Source organism: Tubulanus polymorphus, chromosome 1 (genome assembly GCF_964204645.1).
Source record: "Tubulanus polymorphus chromosome 1, tnTubPoly1.2, whole genome shotgun sequence".
Lineage (NCBI taxonomy): Eukaryota > Metazoa > Nemertea > Palaeonemertea > Tubulaniformes > Tubulanidae > Tubulanus > Tubulanus polymorphus.
This window is the reverse complement of record NC_134025.1, coordinates 7029930-7056232: the sequence shown is the minus strand read 5'-3', so window position 1 is coordinate 7056232 and position 26303 is coordinate 7029930. Positions and strand designations below refer to the sequence as shown.

Genomic DNA, 26303 nt, shown 5'->3' with positions numbered 1-26303 from the left:
GAAAGTTTTTGGCATTGATCTAACACTCGGTACTGAAATAGCATTTGTTGTGGGATGCGAATTTCTTACTTAAATGAAACATTCAACATAGTTCTCAACATGTGTCATGTTATAAGTAACGTTCTGCCCCGAAAGAATAACATTTCTGTGTATTATTTGTTTTGTAAATAAGAAAAGAGATACGCGTGTTATTATTTCAAAGGAGACCAGTCCTCTAGCAACTGACTATAAAACAGAGTGAGCTGGGTTGCTGGACCCCGAATATAAAGATTTCGTTCCGATAGAAGAATCATTCACTGAAGCTTTTTAACAGCGCATGACTACTATAATACCTGTACATATTGCAGTGCGACCTCTGTTATGTCTTTATAAATTTTACCCTTGTTTGTAAAAAATTAAAACGATGGTGATGATGATGATGATGATTAATGGTGATGATGATTATGATAATGCTTGTACACAATCTCTACGCAAACTGTCAGTTAACTGGTGAGAGCATAAGCTTTGTAGAGTGTATGTGACTACCTATAGTGTTAGGTTTGAATGGTTTAATTCCCAGTGTAATTGAGCACCTTTTTTTCTTAAAGAAAAAAAAACATACAATTAATATCAGGCTTCTTCAAAAGGCCTGTTGATGACGTCGATAAGAATATTTATTAAAGAAAGGTGTGGTACAATGTTAAAATAAATAATATGTGCTAACATACATATGTGAATACTTTTATATTGAGCGAATATGTTGTCATTTCATTCATTTTAAAGAAAAGAAATAATGATTTATACAAAAAAAATACGATTCGTTTTTGCTGGTTTTTTGTGGACTGATGTCGTCGCTTGGAGAACTAACTGGCTGTCAACTGAGCGTATCTTCTACTGGTAAAAAATCGATAAATCGGATAAATCAATACGGCATTAACTGGCGCAGCCTCACCTCTATGCGGATGGATCATTCTGAATTCATATCTTTAGGATTTGCTACGTTTTCTTGCACAAAAATACCCGATGAATATTCAATTTACTATTAAGATTCGTTTGAACCATAATGAAATGAAATTGATGCACAACACTGTTCATGTAGTTAAATCGATAAGCATCATTTTTGAATTGGGTCGTGTTCGCTGCGAGATGAGCGGTATATTACTGACCATCATCATGACCAGCCCTGATACAGGATAAATAATGGTCGAAAGGAGTGTTCCCCACTTTGGTAGTCATACATTTTTGCCATCAGGCAGAATAAGAGAGGTTTCAAATTTTTGCCCCTCCCCCCAAAAAAATTGTTTTAAAGATCTACTGTAGAAACTGACGGAGGCAGTGTCGATTCATGATTATATCGGTTCTCTATCCCGATGTACATGCATCTAAATTATTTAGAGTTCGCCGATAGATCGTGTATAGCCGCCAGTGTTTGTTACACTACTGCGTCATTCAAGGATTGGTCTTAGTACTAGCACACCTGGTTGCGGATTCATCTAGTCGCTCTCGATGTGTGCTGTAACATTATCGGAGACAGGGAGCGAGCTGCAGCGAGTCGTTATGCGACAAAGGCACTGCTGAGTATCGATCCCTGATACATTTCATTCAAACTGTAAAACGATGCTAGCTCTTTGTGTTTTCGATTCGCCCATTGATGATATTGTTCCGCTCGGAATCAGTGACGAGTTCATATCCGTTGATAATAAAACTTGGATCTCATTCAGTAAATGGGACCGCGCATATTTATCAATGATATCCGCCGTGTCGCTTCATCCCTAGTCTGCCACTCTTAGATTGACTGTCGCGTTGCATGCATGTATATATCGCCCCAGCATCATTCATTAGTCCAACCGAACCATATTCATTCATAGATTACCCGTGGAAGTTAGCATAATTTATTCCCACGGCGGATCGAGAGCCATCTAGCCGTGACTTTTTCACAGAATACTGATGATACCTGAAATGGCCGAGATCGGTGGGTATCTTATGAGAACACCACCCCAGTCGGACTTGCTCTGATGGCAAAGACTCCGAGGCCATTATTAAGGTTCATGCGGCTCCAAACCTTCGTCAACAATTTTGACATCCTTTCCGGAAAGATGAATAAGGCAATTATTCTCAACGATAATTTTAATTGCCGAACAAAGACGGACCGGACTCAACCGCTTGCATGAAAGTTTGATGCCTGAGTGTGGTGTTATGATTTACATCACCATTTTCTCACCATCCCGATATAAACTAAATTATATATTTTGTGGCCTTCTCGGTACCTTGGTTTGGTTAATTATCTGGTACTGGCTCTATAAGTTCTACGGTAACGACTGATGTTGTAAAAGGCTAAATGAACTACAAAATCAAAAATTGGTCTTATTTCCAAATCTCCGTGGCCAAAAACGAACGGGTCCTGCGAGTTTGCCATCACAATCCGGTTTGCACAACAGACCCTATTTTGCGGACAACGACTCGTTGGACTAAGAGCTATCACTGGCAAGTGTGCCTAGGAAATCAACCAATCACCGTGCTGCGATTAAAGACCGGCAAAGATGGCGGAGTGTGCCACAGTGGCATTAACAAACTACTAATATTTCGCAAATTTCTGGCTTAATCGTTGCATAAACTGATAAATAGACGGATAAATCATAGAATGATGACTGCAGATGATAATATGATTCCTATAGCGTGTGGGTCAGCGCTCTGTTTCGATCCTGACGACTTCATGAAGGTAGAATTAAAACCCGGAAGTAAATCCGTTTGACACATAAGAACACTTGCCACAGTACCTTTCATACGTTTTTTAGCTTCTGTCTAATCGTAGTAGAGTAATTCTATCGAGAAATTCTACTCAGATGCCTACAATGTGAGATCAGATGTGTTTCAAACAATTCGAAAGACAAAATAAATGTAACTTCACAGTCCTGTGAACTGAGAGAACATAATTTGATATACTTATTTGTATCCTAAATGATACCGGTACCAGTTTATCATACTGTAACTACTGTAGCATACCCTTTCTACGAATGTTTATCAAATTATCTATCAATGAGATTTCTCATGTTTGTGGAAAAAAGACTACTCCAGATATAACCTTGACAGGGCAGAACACTTGAACAGTTAAGGTAAAATACAGTTTTGAATCCTGTTTTTTCTTACTATCAGGATGATTTTGATGTGGATCATTTTGTGACAACATGTCGACACAAGGTTCAATTAGAAACGCTGAGGGAAGACTTGCATTTGTACCTAGTTACGCTAAAAAGTGCTATGATCGAATTAATCAACAAAGATTATGCAGACTTTGTCAATCTTTCAACAAATTTGGTAAGTGACGTATGGAAGAAAGACAAGGTTGGAAATCTTCATGATACCCCGGTAGACAAGATTTCAATTTATGGATCTTTGACATTGTCTGGAGAGATCTTTGGTGTATTTGAGTTCAGTTTTTCCTTTGGTATTGCTGTTAAGCCAGTGTAGTATTGAATTCTGAATTCATTCCGTTTTTCAGGTTGGAATGGATAAAGCTATTAAGAATTTAACAGCTCCCTTAGATCAACTTAAAGAACAAATTATGGTAGATACCAGTCGTTTATGAACTAATTATGTATGATGATTCATTTTCGGTCATGATTTTTAAACCTACTTACACTACTAGAATACAGTTGATTGCTGTGCTTTATGAAAACTCAAACAGGAAGCTTACTTATTGCAGACGAAATTATTGTTTTTGCGACAAGCCTTGTATGCCTAAGCGTGTAGCAATCAGACATATTCTTTCTAGTTCTCTTTGATTTAGTAAAAATCTTACAATTATTCGTTTGTCATTTGTCTGGCCCGGTCGTTTGATCCCAGACAGACACGAACGAAGAAACGTCGAAGCTGATCATTTAAATACATTATTACAGAAAGTTCGAACGTCGATTGCCGAAGCTGTAAATGAAACTCAAGAAAAGATCAACAAGAAAAATTCTATCATTAAACAAAAGGTCAGCACTTTCTATTTTGTTGTTTTTTGTTGAAGTGAAATGATGTTAACGTGTCACAATCACACCTAGTTCTGCTTGCAGCCTTGCATTGGTAAAAACCTATTGCAATTTATTCAATGCTCGTGGCACTGTATGTAATCTATCCATTTCTTTTCAGGCTTGTTTGCAGCAGTTGATGAACATTATCAAGTCGGTCGATAAAATTGAGCTTTTATTGGGTATTCAACAACTAGAAGGAGTAACTCATTATACTGGGTATGTTTTATTGATAATTGCGAAAAAAGATTCTTATTGTTACTTTTTCTAATCTGATGAAAAATTGCAATAACCATCCACATGTGTAACCTTTGTGTCCTTTTCCTGATATTCAGCTAATGATTTGAATGGGAATTTAAAAGTCAACATTAACAAGGTTTTCATTGATTCTTGATCGACCTAAATAGCTCATATTGAAATAAATAATGATTGAATAATTTGAAATAACATGAAATATCAATCGGAAATCTTACTGTTGTATGCTTAAACTGCAACCCAGGATGTGCTGGTTACTGTTATATTTGATGATGATTAGTTATTCATTCAATAATGTGTATTTTGATTATTCTGTATACTTTACATTCATCATGAGATATTTTTTTCTATTTTTCATTCCATTTTAGAGAACTTAGTGGTCAGCTTTTGGAACGCGTTGCCACTGAGTTCAATAAGTTGCAATTTTACGTGAGCAAAAATCGTAATTTACCCCTTATTCAAGAAATAAAACCGGTAATTCTTTTCATAACAATACAAGGAGTACTTTGCGGAAAATTAGATCCAATTCATAAGAGAGCATAAGCTTTAGATAAATAGTATAAAGAGACCAGTTTTTTAGAGCGGAAACTTAAACTATACGAAACCAATAAGATTAGAATAAGTAGTTGCATAAAGCTTAAAAAATATTCCTAAGTGGCGTTTTCTATTTTGCCATCTTAATTTTTTACAGCGCATCTCGAATATAACGACGACTTTGCAATTTAGTTTGGAAGGTTCATTTAAGGAAGGTCTGGAGACCAGTCAGATAGAAATTCTTCGTCAGTGCCTTCGAACTTATGCAACAATTGATAAAATTCGGGATGCTGAAAACCTATTCCGTCAATGTGCTGTCCGTCCTTATATGGAAGAGGTATATACATCATGTATTTGAAATTACTCCATTTGTCCTAATTCATATCTTAGCTTCACAACCAGTGGCATTTTTAAACAATCTATACCTAAATACCTAAAAGAATATTGAGCAAGGTTAACTATTGTATTGTTGTTATAGAGTTTTATAAGAAAGTACATTTCATTCTTATTAGGTAATTACTGAAGAATTTATCCAGTCAAACCAGCATGGCTTGGAGGCAATGTATGCAGCTATTTTAGATTTCATTCCAACTCATTGCGAAACATTGAAACAAGTAACATCTGGATCATTTTCAAAGTAAGTCCAATTATTAGGCAAGAGCTGCAGGTTGACTATTTGTTGTTACTTTATTCTTGAATTTGATTGCGTTTACAGTAGTGGGGATGTCGTGCGTGGTTATGATTTCCTCGTCAATGCTGTATGGCCCGAAGTGATTTATAACATCGAAGCGCGAACACCATCTATATTCGCGCCTGGAAACCCGGATGTATTCCACAATGTAAGAAATAGCAGGTTTTCATTATTTCAAAATTGCATTGAGTTTTTAGCTGCAGCGTATAGCTACACCAAATTGCTGGAAAAATGTGCTAAACATGTGACTGACATCTTAAAATGTAATGAATATATTCAACTAATTTGTAGCCATAAGATATTTGAGTGAATCCTACATTGCTCAATTGCTCATGATTTTGGCTTCACTCCGTAGAAATCAAATTTTCCATTCACGAAAACTGCTAATTCACAAAATTAACAAACATCAGCAAAAGGAAACCAGGCCTCTTTGGCGATGATATTTATAGCCACAGTGCCAAAGCCTGAAGACTTCTTGTTGTGCTCGTAAAACTAAGTTGAAGAAATATGTCAATCTTGTCATTTACAGAAATATCTAGTCAGTATGGATTTCGCTGATCGATTTGAAAGGCAGTGTGGATCTCAAGCTAGCGTCAAACGCTTACGAGCCCATCCGAGTTACAATACATTCTTTGCCAAATGGAGTCTGCCCGTTTATTATCAAATAAGGTGCGAACATATCGGTTACATTGATCATCAAAAGATCATGAAGTTTTGATATTTTTACATGATGGAAATGGTAAATGATATAGGGTCACTCTCAGGAACACTGCACCTCTGCTGATCCTTCAATGAAAGTAACCTTGTAAAACGGAACATAAAACATCAATTAATTCCATCAACACAAGACCTTATATCCTCGTCAAAATTGATTTGTCTGGAAAGTAAAGTGCATTATGTTCCATTGATTTTTTATTGTCTGAGGGTCATGTACTGAATAATTATACATTGATATAGAGAATGTGAATTCTTGATAATCTGTAGGTATTTTTTTCAAAGTTCAAAAAGTGCAAATGTTTATTTCTTATTTCAGATTTCAAGAGATCGCTTGCAATTTAGAAATGGCCTTATTGACGCCGTTTGCTAAGACAAATGGTATGTATATTCAAACTAGAAATCCTCAATGTCTTCCTCTGAAGTCTATTCGTTCATCGTTAAACATTCAAAATCTTAATAAGAGAATGATCTCTTCTTGCTGAATTTTCTTTCTACAATCATTGGCTTACATTCATTTAACTGAATCAGATCTAGGTCATACGTTGAGAAACAAACCTTGCAGCAGCAGTTTTCATTTGTTACAGTTGTTGATTTATTTTTCCGGGAAGTGCGCACAAAAGAATCAATATCATCTTATAAGCATTGACAATAAATGTCTGATACAATGGATTCAACCCCCGGGGTGCTCGGGTGTGAAAAGCTAACTATGGTCTTCGGGTGATATACTAGTGTACCATAATTAAAATGGGAGTGTGTCATGAAATACCAAGAAAGCAGCCTTTTTGCATCTTGTCCATTTTTTTGAACTGATACATTTAGTGTGTTAGCAGGTTTCCTATATCCATGTATGAATGTCACTTGTGTTCAAAGTTTTGCTTGTACTTTAATAGTTTCACCCGCTGTTAATTCTAAAATATACAATTTCCGGGAATCATAGTTATGTGTATTTATATGATTAAAAAAGGAATACCTGCAAGTCTGCTCCTAGCTACTTCATACCGAATCCTCAGGATAGTGTTTACTATTTTCATTCATTATCCCATTTATTGGAATTAGATACTTCAATAGCACCAAAAATACAGTACTTAAATGCAACCTTGAAATTTAGTCTATTATTGCCTTAAGCCGAGTGAATTTCCATATATACAGTGAAGTTTTACCGTAATTATCATAGCTTTTGGCTTTTGAAATTACAGTATCATTGATCTGAAATATGATATTCAATATTCATGATATGATATATGTAGTATTTAGGCTAAAAAAATTGATACCTTGTTTCTCATATCTGCTCAGCTTAAAAAGTTGACCCAGCCGGCCACCTATCTACCCTGTACATAACCTTTTTTTCTAAATCGTGATCAAGCTTACCATAACAGACCCTGCAGTTATCGATGAACTGATTACAAATTAATTGCAGTTTACCAAATGACCCGACTGATTGGGGGGAAACGAGGTATCATTATATTTTAGCCTTAGTGTACCTGTATATTCAGCTGCCACACCACTAAAATAGTTTCCAATGTGTGCTCTAGAATGCAGCACTGTCTCATGTCGAGTTCTCATTGCCTAAGGAGTGGTTCTTTTATTGTTTACAAAGATATATGCATTGCCACCAGAAGAGTACAACTGAATGATAAATCTCTCGATTGAGACATGTTTGATATTCTTCATGACAACTTTATTCAGATGTGTTCCGATTTATTCTGTGTGCCCCTTTCAGGTCTGTGCTTAATAATCTAAATCAGTGGACTGTATGTATTACAATTTTTCCTACAATTTTTTCCTAGATACTGGATTTTATTTACAATCTACATCTAGCGTGTGGTCATCTTTACACTTGTGTTGGTCAGACCACATCTATTTGTCTCCTCTTTGTCCAAAGTTCTGGAAGCTAACACTGCAAATACTGGCGAGGTACACGTCTTGGATCACTGAACTTCAAGAGAAAGAGGTAAGATGTCTGAGGTTGAATATACTTACAGTAAACTACCCTGTAGTCCGACCAGTTGGGAGGATTACCGTTTGACTTATTTAACTAACGCTACATGAACTGTTGCTGAAACCTGTTGTATATGAATGACACATATTCCGTTGCAGCTCATGGCAACAGATGCAAAAGAGAAAAAAGAAAGCAAGCAAAATGAGATTGAAAATCAGCCAGCTAGTAGTGAATTAGTGAATCCTGCTGAACCGCTTCATACTTGTATAACTATGCAACAGATCATTACACTCATTACTGATACGGAGAATCTTTCACAGCGGGTAAGATTTATTTTTCAAACTTGCTATTTCAAAATGGGGTCAACAAAGCCGAAGTGAACAGTTAAGTACATGCTTCTCATTCTGAGTTTTAGTTACCAGAAGTTTTGTCTGAAGTCATCAAGCCTAAGCTGATTCAGATTGGTTGTGATGATCTAACTTTATACGAAGGTAAAAAATATGACATTTCAAAAACAAGAGCTCTTCTAAAAAGTTTTCATGGTAATATTGATGAATGCGCCAATACTTACTTTTCAGGCAGCATTGCCGATTCACAAAATAGCATGTGTGACCAGTTAAAACCCTTTGATGATTATATCGTATTGGAAATCACGAATTTGTGCTCGATTCATCTGAAACTAGTTAGCGATATCCCTCGATTATACAGACGAACAAACCGAGAGGTGAATTCTCCATTCGAAAGTTTTACATAGCTGGCAGTAAAGTCATGAATCCTCTTCTCAACGAAGGTTTCATTTTTCAGGTGCCGACAAAATCATCCCCTTACGTTTCTAGCATAGCGAAACCAATTCATAGCTTTATCGATGAACATAAAGATATCATTCGCACTGAACGCAAGAAGATATGGATAACACAAATATTACGGAATCTGACTAGTCAGTAAGTAGGACCAGCAATTCTTATAGGAATGTAGTCAAAATATTGATGACATTAGTCCCATGAAAGTTTTTTAGCCCACTTGGGATTCAAGTTATCACAATCATAAGTTGTAGATCATGATACTTTCTATGATTGTGGTTATTTTCAAGGTCATTGGCTTTTGCATAACTTCCCCAGTGGGCATTGAATGGTGATATTTACGTAGTGTTTCCATTTCTATTGGGAGCTGTATGTATTTGTTGACCACATTTAATTGCAAAGCTGTTATGACGTATTCTATGATAGTGCCAAGTTTTAAGGTCATCAGTTTCACCAGGGGACGTTGAGTATTGAAATTGTCAGATTGTGGAGCATCTCGAGACCACTTGCCAAGTGGGCCTGGTGTCCCTGGACGCCTATTTTGTGGAGCATTTTCCTGATCGTGTGCTCACTATGTTTTTGTAGATATTATACAATCACGAATGATGTGCTGACCAGCGTGAGAAAAATGGAAGACAGTTTGAAGCGTCTAAAGAAAGCTCGTGGCTCAATAACATCGCTTTCTCAAGGCATGACCGATGATGATAAGATCAGGACACAATTCAAGATAGACATTAAAGAATTTGGAGAGCAGGTTTGTTGCGTTTACGAATCTCAGAATAATGAAAGGTTGACAAAAATGTTCGAAAAAGTTCCTCGTTGAAGATTTGTTTTCTTTGCTTATTTTAGATCGAAGCTTTAGGTATCTCAAAAGATGACATCGAATCTTATGAAAAATTAAGCGAGCTGGCCACTGACTCGAAACCTGCATCTGCGAATAACTCATCATCGACCATGGGGAACAATAATAACAGTGAAATGAAAACTGTCTCCGAATCTCATGCTGGGAATACGTGATAATATCCACTAAATCATCTCCATTTAAATTCCTTATACCGGTAGATCTTTATCCGGAATCTAGGACTCGGTGAATGCCCTGATAATCGTGGGTTATTCGGTTATTGTTAGTTGATTTGTTGTTGGAAATGTCTTCAATCGAGGACACAGAATAGATTTTGATTCAATGTAAGTCTGAAAATGAGATGACAGCTTTTATGTCATTGGGTATTGCCCTTTTTTGTGACATTATTATTTTTTATTTGTACATCTTTAAGTCAATAGATACACAACTGTTGGCTCTATGTATGTTGTATTTTATTAAAGCTGCAGTAAATTTGCTAGCGCAACCAATCATTTTCATTTGTTCTTTTGTGTTTTCATTCACATGAATGGAACATCTCACGCTGAAAATTATTCAGGTATGGTGACATTGATTCCATTTCTTACGAAAAAATTATATGTAAACTAAGTAGGTCGTAAAGGAACTTCTTTCCTCTTTGGATTGAGAAATAACTGTATTCTATATGTAAATAGAATTATGTATAGTCAAGATTCATTGTAAATTATCTTTTATGTATAATGTATTTATTAAATTATTTTCGATATGTGAAATAAAGGGATAATCTAAGACTTGTATGGTATGAATTTTGATTTTTGTCAAGTATATTTGAACTCTTATCTTTCAAAGCTAAGCATATCCCTCATCTTGCTGTCTATCCTCATGCAGCAGGGGTTTGCCTAAATCGGGTGCATGTTGTAATGACCAACTTTTTGCCAAACCCAGTTGAAATATGCTTGGGTTAGCAAGTGCTACATGGAACTTTACTTCAGAATCCGTAACAGATAACCAGTTCTCTTAACGACAAAACTTAAATGAAGCATGTATAAGAGAATAATATTCACTTTCTATTCACTAACAAACACTTTGAAATGAAAATCAAACCTTGACCATAAAATATAAGTAGTACCATAACAAATGCATAGAAAATGAGATGTTAAACAATATGAGTCTTCTAGCAAGAATTCATTCTATATTATTTGATAGCTGCTTCATAACTTCAGATCTAAAAATAGATTCCAATTCTACAGTTGGTGGTCAAATTTGAGTTCAAATTAGTTACTTTCCACTTGTTAAGCCCACAACTGTGGAACTGATTTCGGGTGTACTGGCCGGCCTGTTCCTCCACATTATATAGATAAAAGATGGGTTTTTAAAGATAAGTACTGGATACCAATGACACCAAATTAACGCATTCAATGAACGGAACCAGCACCATAACGCAATTCTTTTTCAAACTGTTCAGCAGTAAATGTTCCTTCGAGACGTTCACAATTAGGATTGAATACAGAATATGCACTCAGTTCACCAGGAGACCGAGGTTTTGTTCGCATAGTTCTATAGATCACAAACAAACTCGAGACAACGAAGTAGACTGCACCGAATTCTAAACTGATGAAAAGTAACCACAGCATCAACCAGAGTAAAGTTTTCAAAATCAAAGGAGTGTAAGGGTGCCGGTCAATGAATCTGGAAATTTGATTGTCACTGATTTGAGGAGTACCAATAGTGTTTCCAACTCCAGTAAGTGGAGGACTTGAGCAAGTAAATTCATCCTCTTCATCATTGCATTCTTTAGCTGCTTTATCCTGTGTTTGTGACTGGGATCTCACCTGCAATAGAAAAATTATTAAAAACTAATAAATTCATGTAAATGTACGTTTAAAAAAACTCAATCATCATCATTTTCCTTTCAAACTTTTGCTCCTAAGGCCACAGGGACTTGACACAAAAAGATTTTGACCCCAGTATCCTAGGTACTATAGGCCTATATAAAAAGTCTTTTTATATACAGTACCTAGGATACTGGGGTCAAAATCATTGTGTCAGGTCCCTGACCCTGTGCCTCTAGGCCTAAATAAGTTTTGGTGGCTTTTTGCAGTTTTTAGCTCACCAGGCTTATTGATCTTGATATCAAATTTCCCACATTATGATTTGCCGAGAATTTCTCTTTCGATTTCCTGGCTCTGTATTCTCTTAATTGCTGTTCAATTGAATTCATTTAGTTCGTGACAATGAATTAGCCTAATTTTGTTTACTTCCGGGTTTACGTCAACTATATCTTAATAAAATCGTTGGTTGCGGCTGTAATGTTTTATTTCCCCTCCGTTGCCAGAGTCTTTCGACTCGATATTGGGAGCGCAGGCGGGCGCCGGAGTACAACTGATCCACCGAAAAGTTAAACGCGTTAATAAAAGAAAAAGCCACGTGGAATTTAAAGGCGATATTCTCCTGTACCCAAAACAAATACCAAATGATCAGATGAGACTTGGTTTTATGATCCGATAAGTAAACGGTCCCGCTAGTAAAGAAAAAATGTCGACGGTCAAATAAATCAGTCCTTGGATCAAATACCGTGCACCTGTCGAAAAAATTACAAACAAACAAAAATGACAACAATAAGTTTGCAACAGTATCAGTCGTTTGAATTGCCGATTTTATAAAGAAACAGTTGATAATAGTATCGTTATCGAATAATGCTACGATTTTCTCCACAAGGTAGGCCTAAAAGGACCAATTTTGCAAATCAATTCATAAAATCCATCACGTTTCATGGCTTTGAGTTGGATATTTCAATGTTTGGTAGTGCAATGATTGAAAATTGGATAACCTGGTAAAATGGAAGTAAAATAGGCCTATATCCAACTTCTACGATCAGTTATAACCAAATGGAGAACACCGTGCATTTTAAAATAACCCATAATGACCTATAGGTGCTTAATGTGATAAATTTTCATTCGACTTCAGTCTGGGTACCGCAGTTTGGCAGGAAGTTTAATTAGGCTGATTCTATTTTAGTTACGCATAGGCCTACATTATAGAAGAGGAAATGGAACAATCAGGGAGAGAAAGTTATCAAATCTACGATGAGAAACCTGTTGCTCTGAGTGTATCATATTCCGATAGCGGTGGTACCGGTAGGCATATCATGCCGACATGTAGATGTCATCAAAACTATTGCAGTGACAGCACTTTTTGTGGTACCGGTACTTACAGTTATTTCCAACGTTCTTGTGCAGACCTTTGTCATAATGGCCGTTGCTCGAACTGCAACCAGCAAACAATCAATGCTGGCTGCCACAACTGGATGACGATGCCCTGGTATTCCCATTTGACTAATTTGTCGCATGGTATTGGTCCAAGACAGCACAACACTCCATATCGTCTGACGCATTCCGATTCCAGCAAACTTTCGAATGCGTCATCGTGCAGCTCCTCATCAGCTACCAGTCAAAGAAACGGCCTCTGCAGCACAACGATGAGTAATATGGGTACCCGTACCTGCCAAAGAGATTGTAATTCGAATAAAGGAGACCTTAACTACAAAGGCCCAATCATCGTGAAGTCAATATTTTCGAGACCGACGTCACAGAAGTTCAGTAAAACCTCGTCTAACGCTAGAACTACTGTCAAAGTCATGACATTAAAAGAAATTGAAGAATTTTTGGCGAAGAACAATTTCACGCCTAACAGTCAAGAAACACCTTTGGATCTTTCCTCGACGAGAAAACTAATTCGGGATACGAAGGTAGATCGTAAACTGACGTCACCTTCACCAAGACGTCGACCAAGCATTTTACAGAGACCATCGTCTGTTTCCGTCCCGATAAAATCTACCGTCAACAAACCACCAGCTGCACCCTGTGGTGTATCACCAAATCATCGCCGCAAAAATGTTCAACAAACTCGAAAATTCCCTGATGACGTCACTGCATGCTGTTCTGAAACGAGCAATGCCAATAACCGTTCGAAGAAAAGATCATCGTCACGCAGTCCGAAGAATCGAGATATAACTGCGAACAAGAAGAGAAAAACTTCAAGTGTCAGACCCGTTATCTCATTCCCTGTAACCAAACGACCCTGGCGAAATCAGAAGCCATTGGTTATTCTGAGTGATCCGAATGGAATACAAGATGCGATATTAGCTCTCAAATTCGCGTTATCGAAGAGACTCTACACATATTGCGATCTGTTCTTAGATTTGTACCCTTCCGAAAAAATACATAAAGTTGTACGTCTGGTAAGTAGCCGCCCAGAGTGCGACTTTTCCTTGATATGTGCATTAGTAATGGCGTTTATTGGTTTTGTGAAAATTGACGACTCGCCGAAAAAGACGCAAGCGAAACATCTTAAACGTCAGCGGTTAATGGACGTTTTACCGGCGATGGAAGTTGTCCTGGACCAATCTCGGGTAATAGGCTGCCTTTTGTTTTTGGCAACTTCAGAATTATGTTCCGATGAAAATGAATTGACCCTTATGGCACTCTGCCACGAGCACGTCATTCAAGTATTCAGAGAAGTTTACGGTCAACCATCCTTGGCGAAAGAATTCGGATTCCGACGAGACGTTGTGACGATGATGAAGTCTGGTCAGTTTGCTCGCAATGAAGATGTCTATCAAGTGCTCCTCTCGAAACTTCGATCTCTGGAATCTATGCTGCAAGTCGTACGCGACGCCCAAGCCAATGAACGGCGAGTCCCAGCAGCAGCCGTATTGTCGAAGCAGCTGAAAGTTAGTAGTAATAATGTGGAGCGGATCAACGATGCGGTTGAGTTACAGACCGATCAGCTCAGTGCGGCCGGTAATGCTATCGTACAGAAAATGCTGATTAAAGTCGGAACTGAAGAAGCCATCAAACGCATTATGGGAAATGATTGGAAAATCAGCGAAAATAAGTAAAAGCATCGCTAATCAGTCTACATTTCTGACATGAACCTCAATTGACATATAAAAGCGCACAATTTATGGAATGCAATTAATACTTCGAAGACTTTTGCCACGTTTCTTATTAAACCTAATCGAAATCCCAAATACACCGTATCATTGTACATACCAGGTACCTGATTTAGAAATAAACATATTGGTTAATATTTCCGAATACCTTGAGAGTTCTGTTCTGAAATTCCATTAATAACGAGGTCAGTTTAAAGCTACAAATCAGTTCTCTTATATCCAGTACATATGGACAATTATCAAACGTGACACACGTTCATTGGGTACTTTCGTCATTGGACTTTCGATTCTAAATAACTTATCTTCATTTTATAGTTCACTGGGGCATTCACTACGTATATAGGACAACCTATTGAATTTTCGGCACCATTTCTGAGATGGTAAATGGTATTTTCCCACTACCTTAAGTTGGATAGATCTTGGAAAGAAGGCGGGAGTACATACCGTTTCTCATTTCCCTGATACGGGCAAGAACTGGGGCAATGCTCTGTCATGGCTGGGGCTAGTTCTTGCTCAAGATAAGTTGCAATCATCATAAGATTTCCTTGTTTTTTTCGCGGATCAGCAAGCGTAATTCAACGGTCTAGATGAACAATACCACAAAACAACAAGCAAAATAATTACGATTCAATATTTTTTTTATTTCATCATAATATATTAATGTCTTTTTTCATTATAGATTTATCAGTAACAACACTGTGGAGTGTTTTCTGACAAGAAAACGTGCAGTTTACAATATGCTCATTATTTAACTGTGCCATATTGCATTATCAATTATATCATGCAATATAAAACATTTTTCTTATTCATCTAAAAACAACTGTTTCTTTTTTTCTTAAATAACATCACAACTTTACCCGAGACTCTTTTATTCCCTCTTAACGCTTTTTAAATAGACAATAACCAAAGTTATACTAAGCATAATGATTATTATAACGAGACCAGAGACTGGTTCGACAGTCAAGGCCATTTTCAATTAAGTCTTGACTACGGAATTGGGGCCCAGTTTAACAGAAAATCCAACTAGAAATATTTGGTTTAGTACAATGAGCAGTAGCTCAAAGTTTTTGTGAAACTGGGCCCAAGCCAATTTGATTTTTGAGTTTTTGTTACGACATACTAACAAAGGAGATGACATTTGGCAAAAATATTTCACTATCAAAGCAAATATGATCAAATTCGTGAAATATCCATTAGACTAGACGATGACAATATTCTAACAAAATTCACACAATAATATTATACACAGCTTACACAAACCTCTGATTAATTTTCTCGGCTCTGAATGAAATTGAAAACCGAGACAAATAGGATAAAATCTCTGCAGAAAAATATCTAAAATGGTCGGTGTCTGTATGGATCCATTGAAATTACGAATTATTGAGACACTTCATTCACAACGAAAAATTGCCATTAAACATTATTGGACTAGACATGGGTGTAAAAAGTCAACAGTCACAAAGGATTGGACTCTAGGTTTCTAGATAGAACACAATACAGCAGAGGAATAATGTTTAGTCATATGCTTATTCGAAGGATTTTTTAATTCATTATTCGCAAAATCAATCATTATTGCTGTAAGATCACATTAGGACAAGCACACCCAATTCTCAGATCTTTCGCAATTCACAAAACCGATTTAAGATCATATCATGCTTCTGCACGAGGTCGTATTGATCAAGAGTTTTCACATCCTTCAACCATTGTCTCGCGCATGATCGGTAAGTTCCTACATTTTCTAGTTATATAAATAACAAGCATGCAAAACACAAATATACGATAGATCAAACTGCTATGAACAGTAGCAAAAATTCACGAAGACTAGTCTTTATGAATTTTTGACAGTAGTAATCAAATGATTACTTATTGGACGAATCAGGATAGAATAATTTAGATAAATTAAATACAATACTATAAAAACAATTGCGATATATCTTATACGCACATATACACTTAAATAGTGATTATAAATGAAAATACTATTGCAAAAGTATAAATAAATTCATTTGGACTGACTAAAAGTAGCAGGAAGCAATTCTTCACCATATTCATTTGATCATAATATAGATCAATGCGCTGCAAAATATTTGATAATTTTCGACAGATTTAGGAGGTACCCGACCTCGTTAATGTTACCCGACCCCAGGAATTTGGAATATATCATTATAGCAGCAAACACAGAACGAATAAAAAGTCTTAAACCTCATAGATTAAATCAAGAGAAAATATCAAAGTTTCTCAGCTGAAAGTAAACAGAGATGATAATTATGATCATGATTATCTAGTAAGGTTTTACACTCCTCAACAAAACCTATATAACATTCATAATAAACCCATTACTCGAATCCTTATTGCAACAAATATATGACCATTGACCTCGGGATGATAAATTAATTAAACTAATATCTGAACAGAATAGAATTTCTAAGAAAAATATTTCACAAAAAAAGACACACGTACGCGAAGAAAAACCAGTCCCGCTAAAAACTATGTTTACAAAAAAACTCTTCATGCAAATCGAATAAAAATCTCTTATAATAAATTATGACCACAATTACTCGCACGCATTTAAATACACCAGAGTACCTCGGTACTCACTAATCACGCAACTCATTCAACTTAATGATAAACGATTATCATTATGAAGTTTATTAGAGGCTGCAATATTGTTTTATAATTTACTTTTGAATGCTTGAATATGTATATACCCAATCACAGAAACAAACTTCTACATAATTTTAGATGCAACTAGAAAAAGAAAACTGCACAGCAAAGATATAGAATATGTATGCGTGTATGTAGACCTATCAGTACTTATAAATATCATTTTAAGTAAATATTCTCTTAGAATGGAAAACCACCAGAATCATAAATAGACAATAGATTGCTAAATAATAACTCATTCAAAAAGACCAGTGACTGCAATGAAAAAAAATTGACAGGATTGCCTAGATATTGCAGATTCTGCAATGAACTAAGTTTTAACTACAATCTTTTGTTTATGCTACAGTTCCACAGATATAGGCTTGATTTGACTGCACCGTATCAAAATTATTTGTTCATTCAAATAGAAGCTAAATTTTAAACGCAGGACACCCGAACCAGCTGCAGAAGATCTCTTGTTACACACAAATATGTCTCATGCATTTTTACAACCTCTGAGAATCAAAAACTCAAAAATTAATAATTAAAAAGACAATAAATCATAAAAAATCTTCCATCAAAACATCATGATTTCAACATTTCAAATGTACATATTTCTATTGGTACATACGCATTTCTCGTACACCTAGATATATGTAAAACATAAATTACTTCAATAGATTTCAAGTCTACAGACATTTCACTGTTCGTATCAATATCCATAACCATAACACGTCCTGCACACTGCGTCGTTTCATACACTGGTGATCAGTGATTGTCTCCGTTAAGATGATTTTGAAATTCTACTTTGTTTAGTGTAAATGCGAAAAAATATTATCGTATTATAATGAACCATCAAATGAAGTCACAACAGCGCAACATAAACCAGCACTGATAAAAAGACCCCTTAACGACGAGAATAACCACTTGTATACATTTAGTAACTGATATTTTGGTCAAAGTTTCAGCCACTAGTTGAACGACAAACTTTAGTGACAATAATTCATTGAAAACTGCGTAACGCAGTAACAGTGTATAAATGATTTGCCATAGCAAACTTCCATCGATGTTCACCACGCAGCTTTTACATTTGACTCCTAAATTGAGAGATGATTAACACGCGCTCTCCACATTCTCCACCAGTTTAACACCAACAACAAACTACTACAACGTAACAACTGATAATTGAGATGACTAAAATTTGTAAGATTTTTGACTAAACACAAAACCTGTCATCAATCGTCGTCGATGACGATCGTATCGTTACGAGGACGTTTACTACACGAATTATTGTTCATTAGATCGGAGGTTCTCGGCTCGATAATAAAACACTCGTCGTCGCCGTCGCCGATGCTATCAAGTTGTAGCTTGCGTTTAACGCTGTTCGTCGCACGCGGCGGTATCGCGCCGCCGCAATCCGTACTGTCTCTCGTTAAGTCGACGACTTCGGGCAGTTTTTCCGGCGTCGGCATCGTTTTCATCAGTTCGGTGATACGCGACTCTTTGAAGCTGAAATAACCGGAGCTCTCGAGCGCTTTTTTCTTCGCCGAACGCGTTTTGAACGGCGAGAATCCTTGAGAGGTCGTGGAATTGTTCGAAGACTGAGGAGATGGAGAAGCTCCGTGAGCCGGCGAGCTCGTAACGCTTCGTGTTGGCGTCAGCGAATGACAACTATCGCTAGAACTACTGCTACGCGCGTCGGTCGAACTTTTCTTCAGCTTACGACGTTGCGCAAGCGGCGCTTTACCGACGTCTTGAAGTCTGAATCCCTCGCGTGCTGCCTTGTGGAATGCTCCCATAGTGTTTTGTAGTTGGTATTGTAAATTTGAACTAGAACTACTGAGTACGTCCGGAGTCATTAGCGGAGTCTCGGAAGGAGGATTGCTGCCACAGATCCATTCCGAACGTAACAATGCTGCCATATTCAGACGCTTCTTAGGATCAACTGTCAATAATCCTGAAAATGTAATCATATGATTCACGTTAATTTTCCGCTATTGACAAACAGCGTGAACCCTGGTTGTAGCCCATTTTTATAAAGATCTACATCATCATACATGAATGGGTTTCAACAGAAACGACATCATTCATTATTCATCTTCGGCTAAATGTGAAAACAAACCTTTGATAACTTTCTTTGCCTTTTCGGACACTCTATCCCATTCTGGACCATCAAATGAGAATTCTCCACCTTTAATTTTCTGCATTATTGCTGAGGCACTGTCGCGGCTATGTGACTGAAATGGAGCTTTTCCAGACACCATGGTATACTGAAAGAGTAAATGAGAATGGGAATGTGCATGTCTACTGCGTATCTCGGTATCCATCGCTTACAATACATATCGCATAGAGAACTTACCAATATAACACCCAAACTCCAGAGATCACAGGATTCATCGTAACCACTGTCGTTACCGTTAGTGGTTTGACGCAAGACTTCAGGGGCGGCATAGTATAACGTGAAACAAGGCGTCGTCATCGGTTGATCGTGCTGCGGCTTTAAACGCGCGAAACCAAAATCGACGATTTTCAACTCCGCGTTTTCATTATCTTCGTCGAACAACAGGTTCTGATGATAGAAAATTCAAAAGATTAGATAACCTTGCATTATTGAGCTTTACAGCGATGTAGTTGAAAAATCGTATTATGCTGTAGTTAATTCACCTCAGGTTTTAGATCCCGATGCACAACACCTCGAGAATGCATGAAGTTAACTGCCGAGACGAGTTTACGCATTATTTGACTAGCTTCAATTTCAGTGAACTGCTTCTTTTTACGTATACGATCCAGCAGTTCACCACCTTTTAGTAAGTCCAGGATAATGTATGTATGGAGCTAAATGGAGAATCGAAAGCATTAGTCAGTAACATCATAATGAACGAAAGCCATGAAATAGGTGAGCCCTTCGTTTGAGTTGAGAATAGAGGAGTAAATAGCAGAAAACAAGCTGTGATTTATGACCCTTACCTCATCGTGATAAACCTCTTGTAATTGTACAATATTTGGATGACCCTGACACATACGAAGTAATTGTATTTCTCGTTGGCAGTCAATTCGTCGACTGACAATTTTCACCGCGTATTCCTTCTTCGTTTGCCGATGGATACATTTTCTGCAAAATCAAATGATAGAATTACTTTTTCTGTCCCTGGCTTTATAGACTATGCGTTGAGTTAACAAGTGTTTAAATACTTATAATTAAAATTAACTAACATCGAAACAAGAAATAATAGTCTATCAGACATAACAAACCAAACTTGATAAGACAAAATATTCATTGACTATTTTCTTTAATAAAACTCACCGACACACTGAGAAGCTTCCATCTCCCAGTTTTCCAGCCTTGATATCCAATTCATAGTTTTGGAAAAAGGGAGAATTCTGAAATATAAACAAACAATTTCAACGATATATTGACATCTGAAGAGAGAACTAATCAGTTATATTATTCAAATCGCTCAAGGGACAAAATTTCACCTTCATAAATGCGAGGGCTATTTGAGAGTCAATAGGTTGGTTAGCTGTCTGGGGCTGCATGAAATCACAGGACACTAAATTTTCGCTGAACAGAATAGATGGAGCAATATACGAATACCCCTGAAATAAATAAGAAGATAAATCATGAAAACAATATTCAAACTTATCATAATAATTCTTTTCCTGCAAACCTTTACAAACCTTGAATATTTTCTCTCCATTCACAGGAGCTACAGCTGGAGAATCTGCAGGCATCATATTCGTGAATTCATCGGCAAAATTACTGACATCAAGTTCATCTTTGATTTTCGGTTTAAATGGTGGGTCCAGAACTTTAGTTTCCAATTTATCCCAAATGATAGTCTGAAAAAAGTAATATTTTTGTCATCATATGTCATTAGTTTTAAGACTCCAAATTCTGAGTGGTAGTAAAAATATTTTTTTACCTTATAAAAAGGGTGTTTCTTGATTTCGTGACCACCTTTTGCTCCAAGACGTTTTTTGGGATCCTTAGTCAATAACTTCAGAATGAAATCTTTAGCTTCAGGTGAAAAACTGGAGGGTATTGGAGGCTGACATTTCAAAATTCTCCTGAAATGATCGAATATGTTATCAAATGAATAAAGTATGAACTAAAGCAAGAATTGAATAATCAAAAGAACATATATCAGGTGTATATTTCTAGCTTAACTTACTTTGAAATTTCCGATTGTGAGTTTCTTTCTCCTTCCACAGTGAATGGTGAAGCGCCAGTAAGTAATTCATATGTAAGTACCCCGAGTGACCACCAATCCACAGCCTGACAAAAATTTGACCAATTCAAGCATTGGTTAAGTTGATAATTTCAAGGAAAATGAGACTCGTACAACGCAGCAGAAATACTTACAAAATCATGGCCAGAATTTCCCCCTTTAACAACTTCTGGTGCCATGTATTCAATTGTGCCACAAAACGAGTAGGCTCTATGATTCTGCAACAAGAAATGTTATTCATAAGAATTCACTTTTCCTTTTCTGACAGTTTGTTCAGGCTTTAGTTTGTTTTATTTCTAAAGTAGTTTTTGGTAATGATATAAGACTTTCAGATCAATTGTTATTTTCTATTCGGACTGATAACCAAGAAATCCTTTTCGAGAACTGACATCTTTTTTTCATACATTTGTCCATCCACTATGACGATAATGATAAATCATGTTGCCTTTGAATATGATCTCATATCAATCAACCTGAGTGCTTTATCAGTAGAATTCCTAGTACGCAAAAACACAACCCTGGACACAATTAGCGTTCTGACAACAGTGCAACCACCAACCTTTTCGTGAGGTAGAAACTCTTTACTGAGGCCAAAATCCGTCAGGACAACATGGCCGTTGGAATCCAGCAGTATATTTTCCAATTTTATATCACGGTATATAATGCCAAGCTGTAACACAAAGACACAGTTCTATTTAAAGAAAATTCAAAAGACATGCAAGTATCTATCTAAGTTCTTGTACAATACAACGTTCTATGATATCGATCAGCGAAGAATATACATTCCGATAGATAATGAAATATGATATCATTTAACGTCTTACTTTGTGCAGTGTTTCCAAGGCGAGAATGATTTCACCGATGAAAAATTTCACTTCCGTTTCTGAGAACTGTTCCTTCTGATAAAGGTGAGTAAATAACTCCCCACCATTGACATAATCTAAAAGAAAAATGCGACATTTCAATACGAATTCAGAACAGGTCGTAAAAACATTGATGAAGTGATGTTACGAAAGGGGCAGGCTAGTGCTAATCCAAAGCAAATTAACGTTATCAAGAATAGACTAGACTAGACAGAAAGCGTTGAGAGTTTCTAGGGTGATATCTGTAGAAGGTGGCAGTTATAAGCTGTTACCACCAGTGACTGTGACATATCGCTGCCTTATATGAATTATTAATTTGATTCTATATTTCCAGATTGTGTATATACCCGGTACGCGACATAACATTGACCTGAATTTGAACTACACGTTCTCCTACTAGGTATTTCCAATCAATAGATAGACTTGGTTTGGAATTTACGTAATTTAACTGGAAATAGGCCAGACATCAGACCTAACTTCGTCAATTTCAAAATAGATAATATGTGCGTATTATTTTACACTGCTGAAGTGGGCACAAGGACAGAATGTACGCTATTGTTCTACAAAGTATTTACAATGAAATCTTTGGCTTATTCGTAACCAACGAACACGTACCTAAGATAAGGTATAATTTTGCATCATTTTGAAATGCATAATGTAATGTTACGAGGAATGGGGACTGTCTGATGGCTTCCAGGACTTGACGCTCAGTTTTCGTGTGTTCTGTCGTTTTCGTTTTCTGTACGATGCTCGCTTTTTTCAGCACTTTCATCGCGTACAACTTTCCGTGGTCGCTGCCGCCAACTTTACGCACGAGAAATACTTTTCCATATGCTGCAAACAGAAAGACCGCTTTATATAAATACATCTAGATATTGTAGCGGGCCGTAGACTGGAAAACAAAGTTAAACCCTGGGGTAAATTCCCTAGTAGCTAACTACTAAGGGGGGTATAATAAGATTATCATGATGGCTACTTTTAAGTGATTGGCTTTTTGCCTGGATATAAACTGACATGCTAGTTGTTTTCCCTGATTTTACCTGCAAAGAATGCAATCAATGAATTAACAAAGCCGAAGTACATAAAACATAGATGGAAAGTGATTATGCACAAATTAACTAGGCCTATCACGATAAACTTCCATGATTTTTCATGAAAATTTCCCTTATTTCCAGGTAACCACCCTCATAATGGACCTTGATAAATTCTAGAATAAAATATATTACTTTACCTCCAGTGCCTAATACTTTCAATAATTCAAAATTTTCCAGGCCAACCTTCCCCTTCCCTTGCATATTCACTGAAAGTAAAAAATATAAACAGGTAAGATGATTATCGCGGCAGATATATCATAGCCTAACAATAAAACCGACTGGACCTGAGTGTAGGAAAAATGTACCACTGCTTGTCGAGAATCCAAAGGGATGAGCATTCTCAGAATAAATAGCAAATTCCTAGTAGAAAAACCGTAGAGAGGACATATTGCTACATTTCCCATGGTAATGCTAATTATTGTCGAACTTTAATTACATATTAAGGAAAAGCTTCTCTGACTACATTGATCCTAAGAATTATTTCACTACCAACTCTTGATTTATTATATCGTCGTTTCAAAGAAGTGAAGAAAGAAATAGCATTTCTAAATTTAGTTTCCAGCCTAACGTGAACTAGAACGTCAACAATAATGCAGGGACTACGAGAGTTCAAACCATGTAACACACAATCAATTGATTACCAGTTATTTAGAAATGTTCAATTTTTCACTAGAAAACTGCGTATGCAGTGCATAGACAGTTCAAATGTTTTTACATTTTAAAGTCAATGAATAGAAAAGAATGACTAAAAGTATATTTTTACTTTATGGATAACTGATCATATGTTAATGTTACACAATGTATGCAACAATAGACTTACAATACAACGCAAATAATTATATGTTCTGCTCTGTGATAAACAAACATCCATAGCAAATTAGTCATTTAATTCAAGTAATTAAGAAAAACTTTATAGCATGCCAGCCTGATTTATTTTTTGCTATTGTAATCTATAAGAAATAAACTTAGTCTTTGGCGAGTAATAGCTGACAAATCAAACAATACCTTCTTCAAGTGACAGCAAACATGCCGACAATGTCAATGAAACCATATTTTCAGTAACCACGTTTTGCTTGACCATGTATTTTAATAACCACAGGTCCGGCAAAATCAGATAGAATATCCAGTCAGACTGCCTCGAAGCCTAAACTAGTAGGTAGTCAGTCACATGCGATAGTGATTGCACTGCGCAACTACTACTGTATTGGGTTTCCCAGAAGCCAGATACCATGTAGGCCTACACTAAACAAGAAAGCTCATTATACCTGGACCTCGCAGTGATAATGTCAACTCTCATTCGAAAACAAGTTGTTATTGTATCAGGTCTATACCAGTAAACAAATACTCGGAAAGATAGTGACTGACTTTGAAAACTAGAATTACACCATACTTCTCACATTGATGCAAATTTTATTGCATCAAAGAAGGTTCCTGTGTCAAAATTCGAATTAATCATGTCACTAACTACTCCTCTGTTCGACATAGAAGTTGAAATTTTAAAATTATAGTTTTTTATCACCATTTGAAAATAAATGATGGGAAAGTAGAGGCTATTAGCCAATTTATTACCGATTAGCTATTAATCTATTAATAATTAGGGATATCAAACCTGCTACCTAGCCTGAATGCAACAGAAATGTTTCGTCATAATAATGGTGGTAGTTTTGTATATAGTCCATCATTCCCAAGTGAAGGGGAACCCGTGTCATGGTCTGGTATTCAGACTAGAATTATGGTGGAATCATAGGCCTACCATATTATGAAATCCTCTCGATCTTAACGCAAATAATCTACAACGACTAAAGGCCCAAAAGAATGACAAATAATCAAGTAATCATCAGATAGCCTTAAGTCATCACACTGTCATTACTTAAGACAAGTAATTTCTATTTTGAGTCCCAATATCTAGGGATTGTAATTTGGATAAGTAGTTAACGAAACGTTGGTCCCAACTACTACAAGTACAACAACTTGAGGTCAAACTGTGTAGAATATAGATTGAGAGTGGCAGTCCATGATTTAGTTCGACTGACTCAAGAGAGTGAGTTATGCTAGGATTGCTCATTTCATGATTGATGGTTATTATAAGAGATTATTCACTCAACAATCGGTCCAATATATAAACCAATAATTTAATAAATAAATACTTAAAATGGAAACAATATCACCATTGAAGAGGATGGGAAAATGAGCGAATAAGGCAAAAAGGCCGGACTGGGTCATTGGGTGTACGGGTAGGATGCTCAAAATATGGTGGTGATGGGGGTCTCTGCACTCTGGGCTGCAGGGGGCTGTAGAAAAATTCATGAAACGGAAATAATTCCAAATAGAATCGTGGGGTGTAATAGCCCCTTCCTGAAAAAGATTACCAACAGGATATACATCAACAACAATAAACAGTAGCGTCAAAAAGTATGACGAAAACCGGAGATGATGGATACAACAAACATTTAACAAACAAAAACAATTTTTGACCAGCCACATTTAAAAGCTTTTCTCGCACATTAAATCAAATCTTACCATCTATAAGCTCGTGTGTGACCATATCCGACTCACTAGAACACGACGGCAGACTTTGAGGGCGATCCATTTTGCAATTAGTGCAAAATTAGCCCTAGAATCGGATGTTACGCGTCGAGTTTTGATGTTTTTCCCTGGACCCAATCCACAGCAGTTCCGTCCCACAATGCACGTCAAACCGGAAGTACGAATATTCGAAAACGTAAACAAACGCACGTGCTTTCTTGTCAATCA

The 26303-nt window shown here is 36.6% G+C and overlaps 3 protein-coding genes across 5 annotated transcripts; 1 reads left to right on the top strand and 2 right to left on the bottom strand.

Annotated features, from left to right (window-relative positions):
• Positions 1–2519: 2519 nt before the first annotated feature.
• LOC141903859 (conserved oligomeric Golgi complex subunit 2-like) lies at positions 2520–10539 on the top strand. The gene is made up of 18 exons (XM_074792213.1): positions 2520–2698; positions 3133–3294; positions 3479–3544; positions 3876–3956; positions 4114–4211; positions 4616–4721; positions 4939–5118; positions 5294–5418; positions 5497–5620; positions 6002–6141; positions 6506–6567; positions 7977–8140; positions 8287–8451; positions 8544–8619; positions 8707–8852; positions 8933–9069; positions 9514–9682; positions 9778–10539. The coding sequence occupies exons 1-18, from the start codon at positions 2621–2623 to the stop codon at positions 9943–9945; spliced, it is 2247 nt and encodes a 748-aa protein (XP_074648314.1). The 5' UTR covers positions 2520–2620; the 3' UTR covers positions 9946–10539.
• Positions 10540–10874: 335 nt separating this feature from the next.
• Positions 10875–14968, bottom strand: LOC141909866 (SAYSvFN domain-containing protein 1-like). 2 transcript variants are annotated; one of them, XM_074800536.1, is made up of 2 exons: positions 14869–14968; positions 10875–11598 (listed from the first exon to the last, which is right to left on the bottom strand). In XM_074800536.1, exons 1-2 carry the CDS (start codon positions 14893–14895, stop codon positions 11182–11184), a joined length of 444 nt encoding a protein of 147 aa, XP_074656637.1. In that variant the 5' UTR covers positions 14896–14968; the 3' UTR covers positions 10875–11181. The 2 variants fall into 2 exon arrangements, with proteins under 2 accessions (XP_074656637.1, XP_074656630.1); XM_074800529.1 differs by lacking the exon at positions 14869–14968 and adding an exon at positions 11880–12962.
• A 407-nt stretch (positions 14969–15375) lies between these two features.
• On the bottom strand, positions 15376–26213 carry LOC141902675 (ribosomal protein S6 kinase alpha-5-like). 2 transcript variants are annotated; one of them, XM_074790510.1, is made up of 16 exons: positions 26070–26213; positions 23687–23755; positions 23071–23289; positions 22417–22532; positions 22152–22262; positions 21727–21810; positions 21536–21639; positions 21287–21431; positions 21042–21203; positions 20841–20960; positions 20668–20744; positions 20331–20475; positions 20028–20198; positions 19723–19932; positions 19486–19633; positions 15376–19320 (listed from the first exon to the last, which is right to left on the bottom strand). In XM_074790510.1, exons 1-16 carry the CDS (start codon positions 26137–26139, stop codon positions 18599–18601), a joined length of 2673 nt encoding a protein of 890 aa, XP_074646611.1. In that variant the 5' UTR covers positions 26140–26213; the 3' UTR covers positions 15376–18598. The 2 variants fall into 2 exon arrangements, with proteins under 2 accessions (XP_074646611.1, XP_074646607.1); XM_074790506.1 differs by lacking the exon at positions 26070–26213 and adding an exon at positions 24555–24703.
• Positions 26214–26303: the final 90 nt, after the last annotated feature.

What these genes read in the sequence shown, in the direction of transcription:
- LOC141903859 (XM_074792213.1), top strand. Translation starts at nt 2,621, where the DNA reads ATGATGACTGCAGATGATAATATGATTCCTATAGCGTGTGGGTCAGCG. An exon ending in CGGAGAATCTTTCACAGCGG is followed by an intron (nt 8,452 to 8,543) that starts GTAAGATTTATT and finishes TCTGAGTTTTAG; the next exon opens with TTACCAGAAGTTTTGTCTGA. An exon ending in TGATCTAACTTTATACGAAG is followed by an intron (nt 8,620 to 8,706) that starts GTAAAAAATATG and finishes CTTACTTTTCAG; the next exon opens with GCAGCATTGCCGATTCACAA.
- LOC141909866 (XM_074800529.1), bottom strand. Translation starts at nt 11,987, where the DNA reads ATGAATTCAATTGAACAGCAATTAAGAGAATACAGAGCCAGGAAATCG. An exon ending in TATCAAGATCAATAAGCCTG is followed by an intron (nt 11,599 to 11,879) that starts GTGAGCTAAAAA and finishes TTTCTATTGCAG; the next exon opens with GTGAGATCCCAGTCACAAAC.
- LOC141902675 (XM_074790506.1), bottom strand. Translation starts at nt 24,630, where the DNA reads ATGGTCAAGCAAAACGTGGTTACTGAAAATATGGTTTCATTGACATTG. An exon ending in TTTGCTGTCACTTGAAGAAG is followed by an intron (nt 23,756 to 24,554) that starts GTATTGTTTGAT and finishes TTTTACTTTCAG; the next exon opens with TGAATATGCAAGGGAAGGGG. An exon ending in AGTTTCTACCTCACGAAAAG is followed by an intron (nt 21,811 to 22,151) that starts GTTGGTGGTTGC and finishes TTCTTGTTGCAG; the next exon opens with AATCATAGAGCCTACTCGTT.